The sequence below is a fragment of the Quercus robur genome, chromosome 12, assembly GCF_932294415.1.
Source record: "Quercus robur chromosome 12, dhQueRobu3.1, whole genome shotgun sequence".
In the NCBI taxonomy this organism is placed as follows: domain Eukaryota; kingdom Viridiplantae; phylum Streptophyta; class Magnoliopsida; order Fagales; family Fagaceae; genus Quercus; species Quercus robur.
The window spans coordinates 20,836,318-20,853,310 of record NC_065545.1 but is presented as its reverse complement, the minus strand read 5'-3'; the positions used below and the strand labels follow the sequence as shown (position 1 = coordinate 20,853,310).

The 16,993-nt window shown below is 41.4% G+C and overlaps 1 protein-coding gene across 1 annotated transcript; it reads right to left on the bottom strand.

Moving 5' to 3' along the window:
- Nucleotides 1-15,711: 15,711 nt before the first annotated feature.
- Nucleotides 15,712-16,161, bottom strand: LOC126708283 (uncharacterized). The gene has a single exon (XM_050408084.1). It carries the CDS (start codon nucleotides 16,159-16,161, stop codon nucleotides 15,712-15,714), a length of 450 nt encoding a protein of 149 aa, XP_050264041.1.
- Nucleotides 16,162-16,993: the final 832 nt, after the last annotated feature.

Here is a 16,993-nt window from a genome sequence, read left to right as displayed (position 1 = left end):
GAGTCTCAGCCCGGAAAAGATGCACCGGGGAAATCCACTCAGCCCAAACTTCCCCCTCCTCCTCCCAAATCTCCTCTTCCTCCTCCTTAGCTGTCTTTGCCATCCAGACCTGAACCTGCTGATCCGAAAAGAAAGAGAGAGTCGAAAGGCAAAGAGGTAGTGGAGGCAGGGAGATCTCGCCTTGTGCATGAAGACGAGGCCCAACGAGCTACAAAGCAGCAAAAGACTGGCCAAACATGGCAAAGAGGCTTGGAGAGGAGAGATAATCAGCCACCTAAGCCTTAGGCTTGGCTTCCAACCCCAATGCTTAATGGTGAACCCTTGAGGGATAATGCATCCATCAGGGATTTCCATGGAGGTGCTGGATGCCATGTGGCCTCGGCTTTGGAGGAGGCTTTTTTACTCCCCACTGATATGGCCGAGCTGTGGTCTATCAGGAAGAATGAGGTTTTCCTTAACCTTAAAAGATATCTGGGCATGGTATGATGCTATCCCCCTTTTCTTTTCTCTTTTTATTTTTATTTTTTTATTTTATTGTTATTTGTAAGGTTACTAACCCTTTTCTTTCAGACTGTCCAAGCTACTTTTAGGGTTGAGGAGATAACTAATTCCTGCTATCGGTAATTGGACGATGAAAGGACTAGGCGCGTAGCAGTTGTGGAGTCATTTAACATCGCCGATTAGTCCAATAAAGATTTAAGGAACAAGCTGATTGAGGAGGAAAGGGCCAGAAAAAAGTGCTGAATCGGCTTTGGAGGGTGCTTAGAAGTAAGCCGAGGATCAGAGTTAGCTCCTGCGTGATGCCAAGGAATAGTTGGCTTCTTCTAAAGAGCAAATAGCGGCCCTTTAGAAGAAATTAGAAGAAGCCCAAAAGCTTAAAGATCAAGCCGAGAGGTTGAAAAATGAGGCTGAGAAGGCAAAAATGGAGGCCAAGAAGGCTCGGGATGAGGCTGAGCAGCATGGTTATGACGTTGGCACGGCTGAGACTAAGGAAACCCTTAGGGCAGAGGTCCCTGTCATGTGTCGAACCTACTGTGCTCATACTTGGGATGAAGCTCTCAACCGAGCTTGGGTTGAGGCTTCTTCTGAGTTAAGAAGACCAGTAACATCTATTACCCACCAGCCATACGAGCATCGGACCTTCCTTCCATTCAAGGTGACGCAGCCTCTACAGTTGCTGACCCTATTGAAGAAACACAGTCTCAAGATCCTCTTCCTCCCAGTTAGCAGGAGCAAGCAAAAGAATCTGAAGCTCCCAAGGAAATATCCTTGGATAAGGCTGCAGAGGTTCCACGAGATGGGGCAGCTTCCCAAGGTTTTGAACAGGCCTTAGCTTCAGTTACCATGCCTGTCGTGGAAGCCCCCAAAGAGAAAGAAAAGGTGATTCCTACTAAAGCAGCTAAACAAGCTAGCAAGACCTCCAAGGATAAACTTCAGATAAAATTGAAACCTTGAATCATCATTTTTGTAATGTAGTTACAATTTCTATAATGAAATTTCTTTTTTCTAAGACATGTTTTAATGAAACATGCATTTTACTTTCTCAAATTTGTATGGGTTATTTTCTTCATTTATGTAATTTTCATTTTGACTGTTCTTTGTTTGAACATAACCATATGCCATAAAAGTGCAAAGTTGCTTACACAAGGGAAAACAAAGTTTATACATATTTTTAATTGGTAGTCGGAGTGGATAAAAACTATTAAATCCGCAGTACTATTAAGACATACTTTGGATCTATCAATTCTAACAAGTTTTCTAACTTTAAGAAAATATTCAAACGTTTGACCAAACAACAGCCAAGTCTAGGGCACCCTAAAATGCTTTAAGTGATGCTCATGAGCTTACTTCGGTTTACATCTTTGCTGGGTGATAACAAACCTTGTGATCCAAGAGAGGAAATCAGGAGTTTGCTTCTTTTAAATGCTTGAGTTAATGTTTAACTAACACTTTAATAGGTGCCATAGTATATTAATTTCCACTGAGTTTATGGTTCGAGGAACCTAACATGACTCAGTTTCTGTTTAATATTTCAATAGATATCAAAGGGTATTAATTTCCACTAACTCTGTGGTTCGAGGAACCTATCATGACTTAGTTTCTGTATAATACTTCAATAGAAGTTAAGGGGTATTAATTTCCATTAAGTCTGTGGTCCGAGGAACCTAACATGACTTAGTTTCTATTTAATACTTCAATAGATGTCAAAGGGCATTAATTTCCACTAAATTTGTGGTCCAAGGAACCTAACATGACTTAGTTTCTGTTTAATATTTCAATAGAAGTGAAGGGGTATTAATTTCCACTAAGTCTGTGGTTCGAGAAACCTAACATGACTTAGTTCCTGTTTAATACTTCAATAGATGTCAAAGGGTATTAATTTCCACTAAGTCTGTGGTCCGAGGAACCTGACATGACTTAGTTTCTGTTTAATACTTCAATAGATGTCAAAGGGTATTAATTTCTACTAAGTCTGTGGTCCGAGGAACCTGACATGACTTAGTTTCTATTTAATACTTCAATAGATGTCAAAGTGTATTAATTTCCACTAAGTCTGTGGTCCAAGGAACCTGACATGACTTAGTTTCTATTTAATACTTCAATAGAAGTTAAGGGATATTAATTTCCACTAAGTCTATGGTCCGAGGAACTTGACATGACTTAGTTTCTGTTTAATACTTCAATAGATGTCAAAGGGTATTAATTTCCACTAAGTCTGTGGTCCAACGAATCGACATGACTTAGTTTCTGTTTAATACTTCAATAGAAGTTAAAGGGTATTAATTTCCACTAAGTCTGTGGCCCGAGGAACTTGACATGACTTAGTTTCTATATAATACTTCAATAGATGTCAAAGGGTATTAATTTCCACTAAGTCTGTGGTCTGACGAACCGACATGACTTAGTTTCTGTTTAATACTTCAATAGATGTCAAAGGGTATTAATTTCCACTAAGTCCGTGGTCTGACAAACCTGACATGACTTAGTTTCTGTTTAATACTTCAATAGATGTTAAAGGATATTAATTTCCACTACATCTGTGGTTCGATGAACCTAACATGACTTAGTTTCTATTTAATACTTCAATAGATAGGCAAACACATGATACATGATTGGAATGAATTTAAAAAAGAACTAAACAGAGCTGTTTTTATTAATAATAATACCTCTTTAGGTTGTTTACATTCCAAGGATGGAGTACAATTTTTTCATCTAGATCCTCCAAATAGTACGCACCTATTCCTGCCATCGAAGTGATGTGATACAGTCCTTCCCAATTAGGCCCTAACTTTCCCTAGGCTGGATTCCTGGTAGTACCCAAAACTTTTCTTAATACCAAATCTCCCGGGGTTAACGGCCTTAGCTTTACATTGGTATCATAACCTTGCTTGAGCTTGTGCTGGTAGTAGGCCAGTTGGACCATTGCATTCTCTCTTCGTTCTTTAATTAAATCTAGACTCTTTTCTAGCAGCTCATCATCGTCGTTGGAAGTGAATGCATTTGTTCTCAGCGTTGGGAAACCAGTTTCCAGAGGAATTACAGCCTCGGCCCCATATGTCATTGAAAAGGGGGTTTCTCTTGTTGACCGGCGATGTGTTGTTCGATACGTTCAAAGGACATGTGGTAATTCCTCCACCCATTTTCCCTTTGCATCGTCCAACCTCTTTTTAAGTCCATTCACTATAACTTTATTGACAGCTTTAGCTTGCCCATTTCCTTGTGGATAGGCTAGAGTGGAATATCTATTCTTTATCCCCAGATCACAACAGTACTTCCTGAAAGCTTTGCTATCAAATTGAAGGCCATTTTCCGAGATGAGAGTATGGGGAACCCTGAATCGAGTAATGATATTCTTTCAGATAACCTCTTGACATCCACATCACTGATATTAGCCTAAGGTTCAGTTTCGACTCATTTGGTGAAATAGTCTATGCCGACCAGCATATACTTTTTATTTCCTACTGCTTTAGGGAAAGGACCTACAATATTCAAGCCCTACTGAGCAAAAGGCCAAGGGCTAGAAAGAGGATTAAGAACTCCTCCAGGTTGATGAATGTTTGGCGTGAATCTTTGACACTGATTACATTTTTTAACATACTCTTGTGCTTCCTTTTGCATGCCCAGCCACCAGTATCCTTGAGTAATGGCTCGGTGAGATAAAGATCTTCCTCCTGTGTGACTTCCACAAATTCCTTCATGTAGTTCTTCCAGGAGTAATTCTGACGCCTCGGGATGTACACAAAGCAGATATGGTCCAGAAAAAGAGCGTTTGTACAACTTTTTGTCCTTGGACAGCCAAAACTGAGGAGCTTTCCTTCGTGCTTTCTCAGCTTCTGAATTCTCCTTAGGCAATATGTCCTTTTCAAGGAATAGCAGTATAGGATCCATCCAGCTCAGCCCTACCCTGATTTGATGGACTTGGAGTAGGTCTCTCTTTATTGGGGTAGCGGTGCATAGGTCTTCGACAAGTATTACTCGGGGCAAATCCTGTGCTGAGGAAGTGGCAAGGGTAGCCAGGGAATCTGCATGGGTATTTCTACTTCTAGGGATATGCAATAAGTCAAAAAATTCAAATTCTGTTTGTATGCACCTAACTTGACCCAAATATTCCTGCATTCTTGTATCCCGGGCTTCCAATTCCCCTTTTACCTGGCCTACGACTAGTCTTGAATCTGAAAAGATTTCCACTGCCTTTCCACCCATTTTCTGGACCATCGCCATTCCCATTAACAAAGCTTCATATTCAGCTTCATTGTTTGTAGCCGAGATCCCTAACCTCAATGATTTTTCAATGGTGATCTTCTTAGGAGATACCAGAACCAGCCCCACTCTTGATCCCCGCTGGTTTGCTGCTCCATCCACATATAATTTCTAGGGAAAGGGGTGCTGACTCCTAGTGGTTTCCCCGGAGGTTCAAAGAGGACTTGTCGACGGCCTTTGTTGGCTTTGGTCGCATATTGCTCATTTTTCTTTTTTATATGTTTTCGTACACTTTCATGGAGTTTCTTCACCATCTCAGCCTTCTTTTCACCATCTAAACTAGTCATTTCATTAACTTGTTTGTATTTGATTACATAAGGGAAGGTCTCAATAAATTCCACCCATTTGGCATGTTTTCTATTCAACTTACCTTGTCCTTTTAAGTGCTTCAAGGACTCATGGTCGGTATGTATGACAAATTCTTTCAGCCAAAGGTAATGTTGCCAAGTCTCCAATGCTCTAACCAGTGCATAAAGCTCCTTGTCATATGTTGGGTAGTTCAAAGTTGCCCTATTTAGCTTTTCACTAAAATAGGCTATTGGCCGCTTCTCCTGCATCAAAACAGCTCCAATACCTATTCCTTTATTAGCATTACCTAATTTTTCTAAAACTTTTGAGATTGAGTGTGATGCCTCCACACTAACAATAGAACGAAAGACAAACCCTAGGAGTCAGCACCTAAGGGCTGCTTGGAGTCAATACCAAGCAAACTAGAGTCAGCACCAGTAAAAGAAAACACACGTTTATTTTTTTATAATTCTCAAAACTGTCTTACAATAATCTGAAAAAGTGTTTAAATAGCCAACAATAAAAAACCCTAAAGAAACCCTAATCATTAAATGCTCGGGCTTGCTTAATTTCAAGCCCAATAACTAGTATGCTCCATCCATAAGGCCACAGGTTGGGCCGTCTTCTTTTTGCTCTTCCTCCTATACGTGCGTGTAATTGGGGGCTTGTACCTCGTGTCCGCACCAACTGATGGAGATCAAGGCACCACTTCGAAGGATCTCATTCAAGTACCAATTGGGCCGATTACGAGAGCACAAGCAAAGAAGTTCAAGGATGTACTTAACGGACTCATCCAAGAGTTATGGGCTCAAGCAAATTCGTGGAAGCCCATTGAGCATGATCCACGTGGGCAACAAAAAATCGTCACCTTGATTCAAGTTCTAGAAGGATCCGGTCAAGGTTAAGAATTGGCTTGAAATATTTTGGGTCTATGTAAAAAACGTTATTCTAGGTTTAGGTGATTTATTTCCTTGTTTTTAGGTGCATTTAATGCTTTTTAGGTCAAACTTTATTCCTAATATGGTTAGGTATCAATTAGGAGTTATTTTAGAATATATTTTCTTGTCTGTCAAGTTTTAAGGAGTCCTTAAATAGTCATCTAAGTCTGTAAACGTTTTTGATATTTTTATTTATAAAACTTGTGAGGTTTATTCTCTTTGGTTCTTTGAAGAACTACTCGAACTTATCGGGAATTCCCGTGGCGTTCATCTCGACTTATCAAACGGAGTTTCCACCACCGTTTGTGGCGTCTTCCTTATACCGAGGTTCTTGTTTGTCATAAACAACGGGTCGAGGTCTCCCTTTGAATCTGTCCATAGAACGATCTTGGGTTCCCTTTCGTTGTTGGGTCTCGTTATTCTTGACGGGGTTCACATCATTTGGTATCAGAGCCAGGTTTCTAGTTCAGGTTTGCCTATCCTTTAACATATTTATCTCTTCTTAGCCGAATTTCCTTTACCCTATCTGTTCAAATCTTTGTTTGTCTTGTTGATGTCTAAACTATTGGTCTGGTCTCACATCATTCTCAAAAGCTAGTTGCTGATCATAAAAAAAAAAATTTCACTATTCTGTGCTTCCAAAATTCCAAAACTGCCATATTCCTTCTAATTCTAATCTGAAAATTTCCATATTCCTTACGTTCAAATCTGAGATTCCTTGATTAGTTCTTGGTGAATTGTTGCTAGAAATTGTGAGTTGTTTGTTTAGTTTCAAAAGAACTGAAAGAGAATTATCGAGTGGAAAAAGGCAAGAGTGGTGAGAACATCAGAGGGTAAAAGCCATATTATTTTGAGTGAAACACGAGTGGAGAGTGATCCACATTCTTTTGAGTGTAAACACATAAGGGAGTGATTCATGAGGTTCTTTTTTTTTTTTTTTTTTTTTTTTTTTTTTTTTTCTTCTAACCTTTGTTTTGCAGCAATCATGTCTCGTGATAGTGGTAAGAGCATTGCCGAAGATGATACAAAATTGGCTAATCCAAAAGTGTTTTTGGAGGCCATGATGAGTGAGATGAGGCGTGTGATGAAGATGGAGATGGCGTAGGTTCACGAATGGATAGATCAAATGGAGAATAGACGTGAGGAGTAACCACAAAACGGTCGTAATTTGCGTAGAAGGGAAAGAGTTCCACCGAGGGAGGAGGATGAAGAGCGTTATGGGTCTGGTTTTGACGAAGAAGAAGATTGGGATTCCATTGTTAGCAATAGGAGACTTGGAGGAAGATTTAGAGAAGCTAGGAATCGTGAAGATAACAACTTGGGTGGTATCAAGATGAAGATTCCGTCCTTTCAAGGTAGGTCTGATCCTGAGGCATATCTTGAGTGGGAGAAGAAGATGGAGTTCGTGTTTGATTGCCACAATTACTCCGAGACAAATAAGGTAAAATTAGCCGTGATTGAATTTTCTGAATATGCTATTACTTGGTGGGATTAGCTTGTGATAAACAGGAGGGGGAATAGAGAACACCCAATACACACATGGGAGGAGATGAAAGTAGTGATGAGAAAGCGATTTGTTCCAAGTTACTACTACCGAGAGTTGTACAAAAAGCTACAAGGTCTTAGATAAGGGAGTCGAAGCGTAGAGGACTACTACAAGGAGATGGAGATTGCTATGATCTGCGCTAATGTAGAGGAGGATCGGGAGGCTACAATGGCTAGATTTTTGCTTGGCTTAAACCGGGAGATCCATGATAAGGTAGAAATGCAGCATTATGTGGAATTGGAAGATATGGTGCATATGGCTATCAAAGTGGAACAACAACTCAAGAGAGGGAATGGGACACGTGCAGGCCATAACTCTAGTTCTACCTCTTGGAAATCGAGTCATGCTAAGCCACTGGACAAGTCACAAACGCCCAAACTCGAGCCCAAGTCCTCAACCACCAACCATGTTCCTTAAGGTAAAACCGAAGCCTCTACCTCTAGGAATCGTGATATTAAATGTTTTAGATGTCAAGGCAGGGGCCACATAGCAAGTCAATGTCCAGACAAGCAAGTCATGGTGTTGCAAGCTAATGGTGAAATTGTGATCGATGATGAAGATTCCGACACCGACGACATGCCGCCATTAGAGGATATTTTTGAGGAGGAGTATTTAGCCCCTGGCGCATTGACATTGGTAGTGAGGAAAGCATTGAGCTTGCAAGCAAAAGGAGTTGATGAAATACAGCGGGAGAACATCTTTCACACTAGGTGCTACGTTAAAGACAAGGTATGTAGTGTGATTATTCATGGTGGTAGTTGTACTAATATTGCAAGCACAATTATGGTGGAGAAATTGGGATTGCCCATGATAAAGCACCCTAGACCGTACAAGTTGCAATGGCTAAATGATAGTGGTGAGATCAGGGTGAACAAGCAAGTGTTAGTTGCATTTCAAATCGGTAAATACGAAGATGAAGTGTTGTGTGATGTAGTACTGATGCAAGCGGGACACTTATTGCTAGGGCGTCCATGGCAATTAGATAGGCAAGTGAAGCATGATGGCTTTACGAACAAGTACTCTTTTGTACTTAATCAACGATCAATCACTCTTGTACCATTGACACCGCAGCAAGTATACGAGGATCAAGTAAGATTACAAAAGAAGAGTGATCAAAAGAAAGAGAGCGAGCAAAAGAAAAAGAGTGAAAATCAGAGAGAGGCCGAGAAAAATGAGGGAGAAAAAGAAAATCAGAGTTCGGCCCTTGAGAGAAAATCAGAGTTCGGCCCTTGAGAGAAAATCAGAGAGAAAACAAAAGAATTTCTATGCAAAAGTGAGTGAGATCAAGCAAACAATGTTTTCAAATAAGCCGATGATTGTACTTTTGTACAAAGAGGCACTTTTAAACACTAACGAACTTGACCTTGCTTTGCCTAGTTCTATTGTTTCTCTTTTGTAGGAGTACGAGGATGTCTTCCCCAAGGAAACACCACATGGGTTACCTCCAAACCGAGGGATTGAACATCAAATTGATTTTGTTCCCGGTGCAACCATTCCAAACCGACCAGCTTATAGGAGCAATCCCGAGGAGACAAAGGAGCTTCAACAGCAGGTAAGTGAATTGTTGGAGAAAGGGCACGTGAGGGAGAGCATGAGCCCATGTGCAGTTCCGGTCTTACTTGTACCTAAGAAGGATGGGATGTGGAGAATGTGCGTTGATTGCCGAGCCATCAACAACATAACGGTAAAGTATCGTCATCCTATCCCACGCTTAGATGATATGTTAGATGAGCTGCATGGTTCTTGCATATTTTCTAAAATTGATTTAAAAAGTGGTTATCATCAAATTAGGATAAAAGAAGGAGATGAATGGAAAACCGCCTTTAAAACAAAATATGGTTTGTATGAATGGTTAGTTATGCCTTTTGGTTTGATTAATGCTCCGAGCACTTTTATGAGACTTATGAACCATGTTTTGCGTGCATTTATAGGCAAATTTGTTGTTGTCTATTTTGATGATATACTCATTTATAGCAAAAACATAGACGATCATGTAGTACATTTGAAATCCGTTTTAGATGTGCTAAGGAAAGAAAGGTTGTTTGCTAATTTAAAGAAGTGCACTTTTTTCACCGATAAGCTTGTATTTTTGGGATTTGTTGTTAGTGCACAAGGTATACAGGTTGATGAAGAGAAGGTACGTGCAATCCAAGATTGGCCGAGTCCCACAAGTGTAGGTAATGTTCGTAGTTTTCATGGACTTGCTAGTTTCTACCGGCGGTTCGTGAAGGACTTCAGTAGCTTAGCTGCACCGCTTACCGAAGTGATCAAGAAGAACGTTGGATTTTGGTGGGGAGAAGAACAAGAGAAGGCATTTCAATTAATCAAAGAGAAGCTGACTAATGCACCTTTGTTGTCTTTGCCCAACTTTTCTAAAACGTTTGAAGTTGAATGTGATACTTCAGGTATTGGTATAGGAGCCGTTTTTATGCAAGAAGGACGACCAATTGCTTACTTCAGCGAGAAACTCAGCGGGGCAGCCTTAAACTACCCAACTTATGACAAGAAGTTGTATGCATTGGTTCGAGCTTTAGAGACGTGGCAGCACTACCTATGGCCTAAGGAGTTCGTGATTCACATCGATCATGAGTCCTTGAAACACTTGAAGGGCCAACACAAGCTAAACAAAAGGCATGCGCGATGGGTGGAGTTCATAGAGACGTTTCCATACGTCATTCGGTACAAGGTAAGGAGAATGTAGTCGCTGATGCACTTTCTCGCAGGTATGCCTTATTCTTCACACTTGATGCAAAATTGCTTGGTTTTGAACACATTAAAAAATTATATGCTGAAGACCATGAATTTTGTGAGGAATATTGAGCTTGTGAGAAAATCGCCTCTGGTAAGTTCTTTAAGCTTGATGGATTCATATTTCGAGAAAATAAACTATGCGTGACTAATTGTTCTATAAGGGAGTTATTAGTGCAGGAATCACATGGTGGGGGATTAATGGGACATTTTGGAGTTGCAAAGACTTTAGCTATTTTGCAGGAACACTTCTATTGGCCTCACATGAAACGAGATGTCGAACAGATTTGTGGTAGATGTGTCACATGTAGGCAAGCTAAATCCAAAGTGCAGCCCAACGGTTTGTATACTCCTTTACCAATTCCTAGTGAGCCTTGGATTGATATTTCAATGGATTTTGTGTTAGGATTGCCTAGGACTAAACGTGGAAGAGATTCAATTTTTGTGGTCGTGGATAGTTTTTCTAAAATGGTACATTTTATTCCATGTCACAAAACGGATGACGCTTCACATGTTGCTGATTTGTTCTTTAGAGAGATTGTGAAGTTACATGGCATGCCTAGGACAATTGTTTCAGATAGAGATGCTAAGTTCTTGAGCTATTTTTGGAAGACTTTGTGGTGTAAGCTAGGTACTACGCTATTGTTTTCCACTACTTGTCATTGAAAGTTCAAAAACGTGTACAAAAACACTTTTGAACGTTTAGACCCCCAAAAACCAACTTAACCAACACAAGCAATATGTCAAACAACAAGTGTGCGGAAACTTAACATATGCTATAATATGAAATTGGTTAAACAACTATCTAAGCCATAACAAAATAAACCACAGCAGATAATGTAAAGGCAGAGATAGAGAGGAAGGAAGATGCAAACACAAAGATAACACCCGATGTGTTATCGAAGAGGAAACCGAAGACCTCGGCGAAAAACCTCTCCGCCGCCCTCCAAGCGGTAATCAATCCACTAGAAAATACAGTTGGGATACAAGGACAGCAATAGACCCTCCAAGCCTAATGTACCCAATGCACCTAAGCCCTCCAAGCTTCTTGCTCCAACGAGGTTGCGCCGAACCTTTTTCTTTTCTAGCTTTCCGGATTCCGCTACTAGACCGTAGCATCAACCAATGTAGATTGGCTCCTTCCTAACTACTTCCCAGAACTCCAAACGACTGTCTCACAGAGATGATAATGGTGAGAACCAGGTTTGGTATAATGCCTCTCAATGATTTAACAATGGAGAGGAAGAGAGTGAGGGAATTTGATGAGACTCTAAGGTAGGGATTGTGTGTGAAACAATCTTGTTTTTCTTTAGGGTTTCTCTCTCAAAATTCTCTCTGGAAGCTCTCTTTCAATCGTGGGTTAAAAAGGGTATTTATACTGGAGTGAAGAGGAATGTGAAACGTCAGGTTTTTCCAAAACAGGGGTGGCTCGCGGCTTGACCTCGCGGCTTGACCAAGTCGCGAGATCCAGTCGCGAGTTAACCGTATGGCCAGTTGTCCTGTTTTGTCCTGTAGTGCTCCAGCTAGCATGACTGTTCATCTTCCAGCATGCTTGGCACGTGTGCAGCTTCTGGCGACTTGCAGCCGCGAGTCCACCCGCGAGTCCCAGCCGCGACATTCTGTTTTCTTGCACACTCTTGAGCAATCTTCACTCTATCTCACTCACTACCCTTACAACAATCCCACCTAAATACAGGGTTACTAAATGCTGAATCACAAGCAAATTTGGCACGGAATAAAGCCAATTAGATGGTTGAATAAATTCAACCTTACAGTCATCCACAAACTGATGGTCAAACTGAAATAGTAAATAAGACTTTGTCTACTCTATTGAGGGCAATCATTAGAAAGAACATCAAAACATGGGAAGAATGTTTACCACATGTTGAGTTTGCATATAATAGAGTTGTTCATTCTGCTACCAAATTTTCGCCATTTGAAATTGTGTATGGGTTTAATCCTTTAACTCCATTGGATTTATCTCCTTTACCTTTGATGGAGCACGTTAATTTAGATGGAAAAAAGAAAGCTGATTTTGTGAAGCAGATTCATGAGAAAGCAAGACTCAACATTGAGCGAAGAACGAAGCAATATGCCACACAAGCCAACAAGGGACGTCGCAAACTGGTTTTTGAACCCGAAGATTGGGTTTGGCTGCATATGAGAAAAGAAAGATTCCCGGCGAAAAGATGTTCCAAATTGCTCCCAAGAGGAGATGGTCCCTTCCAAGTCCTCGAGCGTATCAATGACAATGCTTACAAGCTAGATTTACCTGGTAAGTACGATGTAAGTGCCACTTTTAATGTTACTGATTTGAGTCCTTTTGATGTAGGTGATGATTTGAGGGCAAATCCTTTTCAAGAGGAGGGGAATGATGAAGATCAAGGCACCACTTTGAAGGATCTTATTCAAGTACCAATTGGGCCGGTTACGAGAGCACAAGTAAAGAAGTTCAAGGATGTACTTAACGGACTCATCCAAGAGTTATGGGCTCAAGCAAATTCGTGGAGGCCCATTGAGCATGATCCACGTGGGTAACAAAAAATGGTCACCTTGATTCAAGTTCTAGAAGGATCCTGTCAAGGTTAAGAATTGGCATGAAATATTTTGGGTCTAGGTAAAAAACGTTATTCTAGGTTTAGGTGATTTATTTCCTTGTTTTTAGGTGCATTTAATGCTTTTTAGGTCAAACTTTATTCCTAATATGGTTAGGTATCAATTAGGAGTTATTTTAGAATATATTTTCTTGTCTGTCAAGTTTTAAGGAGCCCTTAAATAGTCATCTAAGTCTGTAAACGTTTTTGAGATTTTTATTGATAAAACTTGTGAGGTTTATTCTCTTTGGTTCTTTGAAGAACTACTTGAACTTATTAGGAATTCCCGTGGCGTTCATCTCGACTTATCAAACGGAGTTTCCACCACCGTTTGTGGCGTCTTCCTTATACCGAGGTTCTTGTTTGTCATAAACAACGGGTCGAGGTCTCCCTTTGAATCTGTCCATAGAACGATCTTGGGTTCCCTTTCATTGTTGGGTCTCGTTATTCTTGACGGGGTTCACATCAGGTCTTGTGTGGAGATTAGGCCAACCGATTTTTCATCCATGCCATGTTGCTTTACATCTACCTCTTCAGGAAATTCAGCAACCTCGGCTACTAGGTCGGCGAGGACCTGGCCTTGTACAGAGGTACGAGGCATATACTTGATATCAAAATCTCCTAGAATCGTGCTACATTTGGCAATCCTCCCGGTATAATTAGTGCTCCAAAGTATTGACTTGAGCGGAAACTGAGTTAGGACAACCACGGTGTGTGCCTGGAAGTAATGGGGAAGTTTTCGTGTAGCATGCACTACCGCCAAGATGGCCTTCTCCAGTGGTAAATAATGCACCTCGGCTTCATAAAGTGACTTGCTCACGTAATAGACTGGCCGTTGTATGCCACTGTCTACTCGTATCAAAACAAAACTTACCGCATGAGAGGTTATCGCCAAGTAGGCAAACAGAACCTCATCTACCTCAGGACTGGACATGATGGGTGGCCGAGATAGGTACTCTTTAAGCTGTTGAAATGCTACAGCACACTCCTCGGTCCATTCAAATCCTTTCCATTTATGCAGCAAAAGGAAGAAGGGTCTGCACCTATTTGCTGACCTGGATATAAATCAATTCAAAGCAGCAGTCATCCTAGTCAATTTCTGGACCTCCTTGGGATTCCGAGGTGTTCGTAAGCTATTAATGGCCTTAATCTGATCAGGGTTCACCTCAATTCCCCTGTGAGTCACCATGTAGCCCAAAAACTTACCCGAGCCTACACCAAACGAACACTTGGAAGCATTCAGACGCAACTTATACTTCCTCAGAATTTCAAAAATGTTCGTGAGGTCTCCCACATGCTTGGACACCACCTTGCTCTTTACCACCATATCATCAATATAGACTTCAATGCTCCTGCCCAACTGTGGTTCAAACATTTTAGTCATCATCCGTTGATAAGTAGACCCTACATTTTTCAAACCAAAGGGCATCACTTTGTAATGATAGTTTCCAGTGGGAGTGACAAAAGCTGTCTTTTTCTAATCATCCAATGCTAGTGGTATCTAGTGATATCCTTGAAAGGCATCCAAGAAATTCATTTGAGGATGGCCTATCGTCGCATCCACCAACTAATCTATCCGAGGCATAGGGAAATGGTCTTTTGGACAAGCCTTATTGAGATCTGTGAAGTCCACACACACACGCCATTTCCCATTTTTCTTTTTCACCACCACTGTGTTAGCTAGCCACTGGGGATAGAAAACTTCCTTGATAGCCCCTGCCTACTTGAGCTTTGTTACCTCATTTCTGACAGTCTCAGTGTGCTCTTTGGACGGATGTCGAGGTTGCTGTCTCTTCGGAGTGATGGAAGGGTTAACATTCAAATGATGACAAATGAAACTTGGATCTACATCTGGGGCTTCGTACGCGCTCCTCGCGAACACATCAACATTTTTTCTAAGAAATTCAACCAATCACTCCGTCTCTTGTAGAGGCAATTGAGCCCCAACCTGAAAGAACTTCTTTGGATCATCATCAACAATTACCTTTTCTAGATCTTCACATTTGACTTCGTCAGCTGGTCTATTGAAGAGCAACATTGGAGTTTCTGATTGCTATAAACCATTCTTAGTAGTGGCCGAGATTTCAGCCTCAGGCCGACGTTGGATGGCCTCTACCAGGCATTGTCTGGCTGTAGACTGACTTTCTAATATTTCCAAAACCTGAACTCCAGAGGGATATTTCATCTTTTGGTGAAGAGTGGAGGAGACAGCTCCTAGGGTATGAAGCTAGGGTCTGCCCATAATAGCCGTATATGGAGAGAAAGCTTCTACAACAATGAAGTCCACATTCACCACATCCGTGCTAGTCTGCACAGGTAGTCTGATCTGACCCTTTGGAATGACCATCTTACCTTTAAAACTCACCAGAGGAGAACTGTAGGCTGTTAAATTCTCAGGTTTCAAATTTAGCCCCTTATATAGGTCAAGATACATTATCTCAGCTCCGCTGCCTTGATCGATCATCACCCTTTCCACATCGTACCAACCAATTCTAAGTGTAACTATCAAAGCATCATCGTGAGGCTGTATGGTTCCAAGTTTGTCCTCATCTGAAAAACCTAACACCAGTGGGATACCCATCTTGACTCTCTTCGGCATTGAACTAAATTCCTTAACTGGATAATGAGATACTGACATTACTCTGGAGGGGTAAGATTTGGTCCTCCCTGGGGCAACAAATATGACATTTATCGTGCCTAGAAGGAGTCTCAAAGGAGCATCTCTCCGAAACTTAGAACCTGTTTAGCCCCCCCAGCCACTGGAATGATGCAAGAGTTGCTTTAATTTCCTTTCTTGGACTAGTTGGTCTAAATGGTCCCACAAGTTTTTGCAATCCTAGGTAGTGTGTCCATGGTCTTGATGATATTGGCAATAAAGGTTTTGATTACGCCTCATAAGAGCTCTTGCCATCTTGTTCGGCCATTTGAAGAACGACTCGTTTTTAATATTCTCCAGAACCTGTTGTATTGGTTCTCGGAATACAGCATTAACCACCTGGGTGTTGGTAGATCCTGGCTGCCCAACAAAGTCTTTCTGAGGTCGGTTATTATTGTACCAGTTCGACCTAAAATCCTTCATCTCCTGAGGGATCACCTTAGCTTTTCCTTTCCCCTGCAGTTGGTCTTCTTCTACCCTTTTGTACTTGTCAATCTGATCCATAAGTTGACGCACATTGGTAACAGGCTTACCAGTCAAAGATTTCCTCAAATCATGCTCGGCTGGGAGGCCAGCCTTAAAAGTACTAATGGCCATATCATCATAGTCTCCATCTATTTCGTTAAACATCTCCTAGTATCTATCCGAGTAGGTCTACAGAGTCTCCCCCTTTCGCATGGACATAGATAATAAGGAACCCAAAGGCCGAGGAACCCTGCTACAAGTGATAAAGGGAGCGCCAAAGGCCCGGGTGAGCTTCTTAAAGGAGTCATTGGAATTCATCCTTAAATCATTGAACCACCTCATCACTACAGGGCCCAAACTAGATGGAAAGACCTTACACATCAAAGCCTCATAATGAATGGCCATCCTTTGATTGAAGTGACTAACATGTTCCACCGGATCTGTTCGACCATTATAAATGGTGAACGTGGGTTGATGGAATCGCCGCGGAAGACTCGCGCCTTCTATGTTTCATGTGAAGGGTGATTTAGAGATTTGACTCAACGCCTTGTTCATGGCATTGTTCCCTAGGCCTTTACGAGGTGGGTTCTTATATCTATGTCTATGGTGGTACTCCTCGTCGTAGGAGAAAGACTCGCTGGGCGGAGTTCTGGATCTTTGTCTATAATTAGCACCATCTGTCTCCTCGGAGGACAACTCGGAGTTGGGCGATGAACGTCTTCGCCGTGCGTGGCGCAATTCCCTTTTCAACTCATCGATTTCACATTGCATGTCTTTATCATTCTTTGCATGGGAAACACGGCTTTTCCCTCGAGACTGGCTTTTACTAGTATGCGCTGTGTGCACACTTTCCTTACGATCTCTTCTCCGTTCGAGGCTCATACACGGATTGCTATGTTGAGACCCCCTTGATTCTACTTGGTGTAGATTTGCATCCACCTAATGTGGACCTACTTCTTCCATCTTAAACGTTGCACTCGAAACATTTTCAGAATAG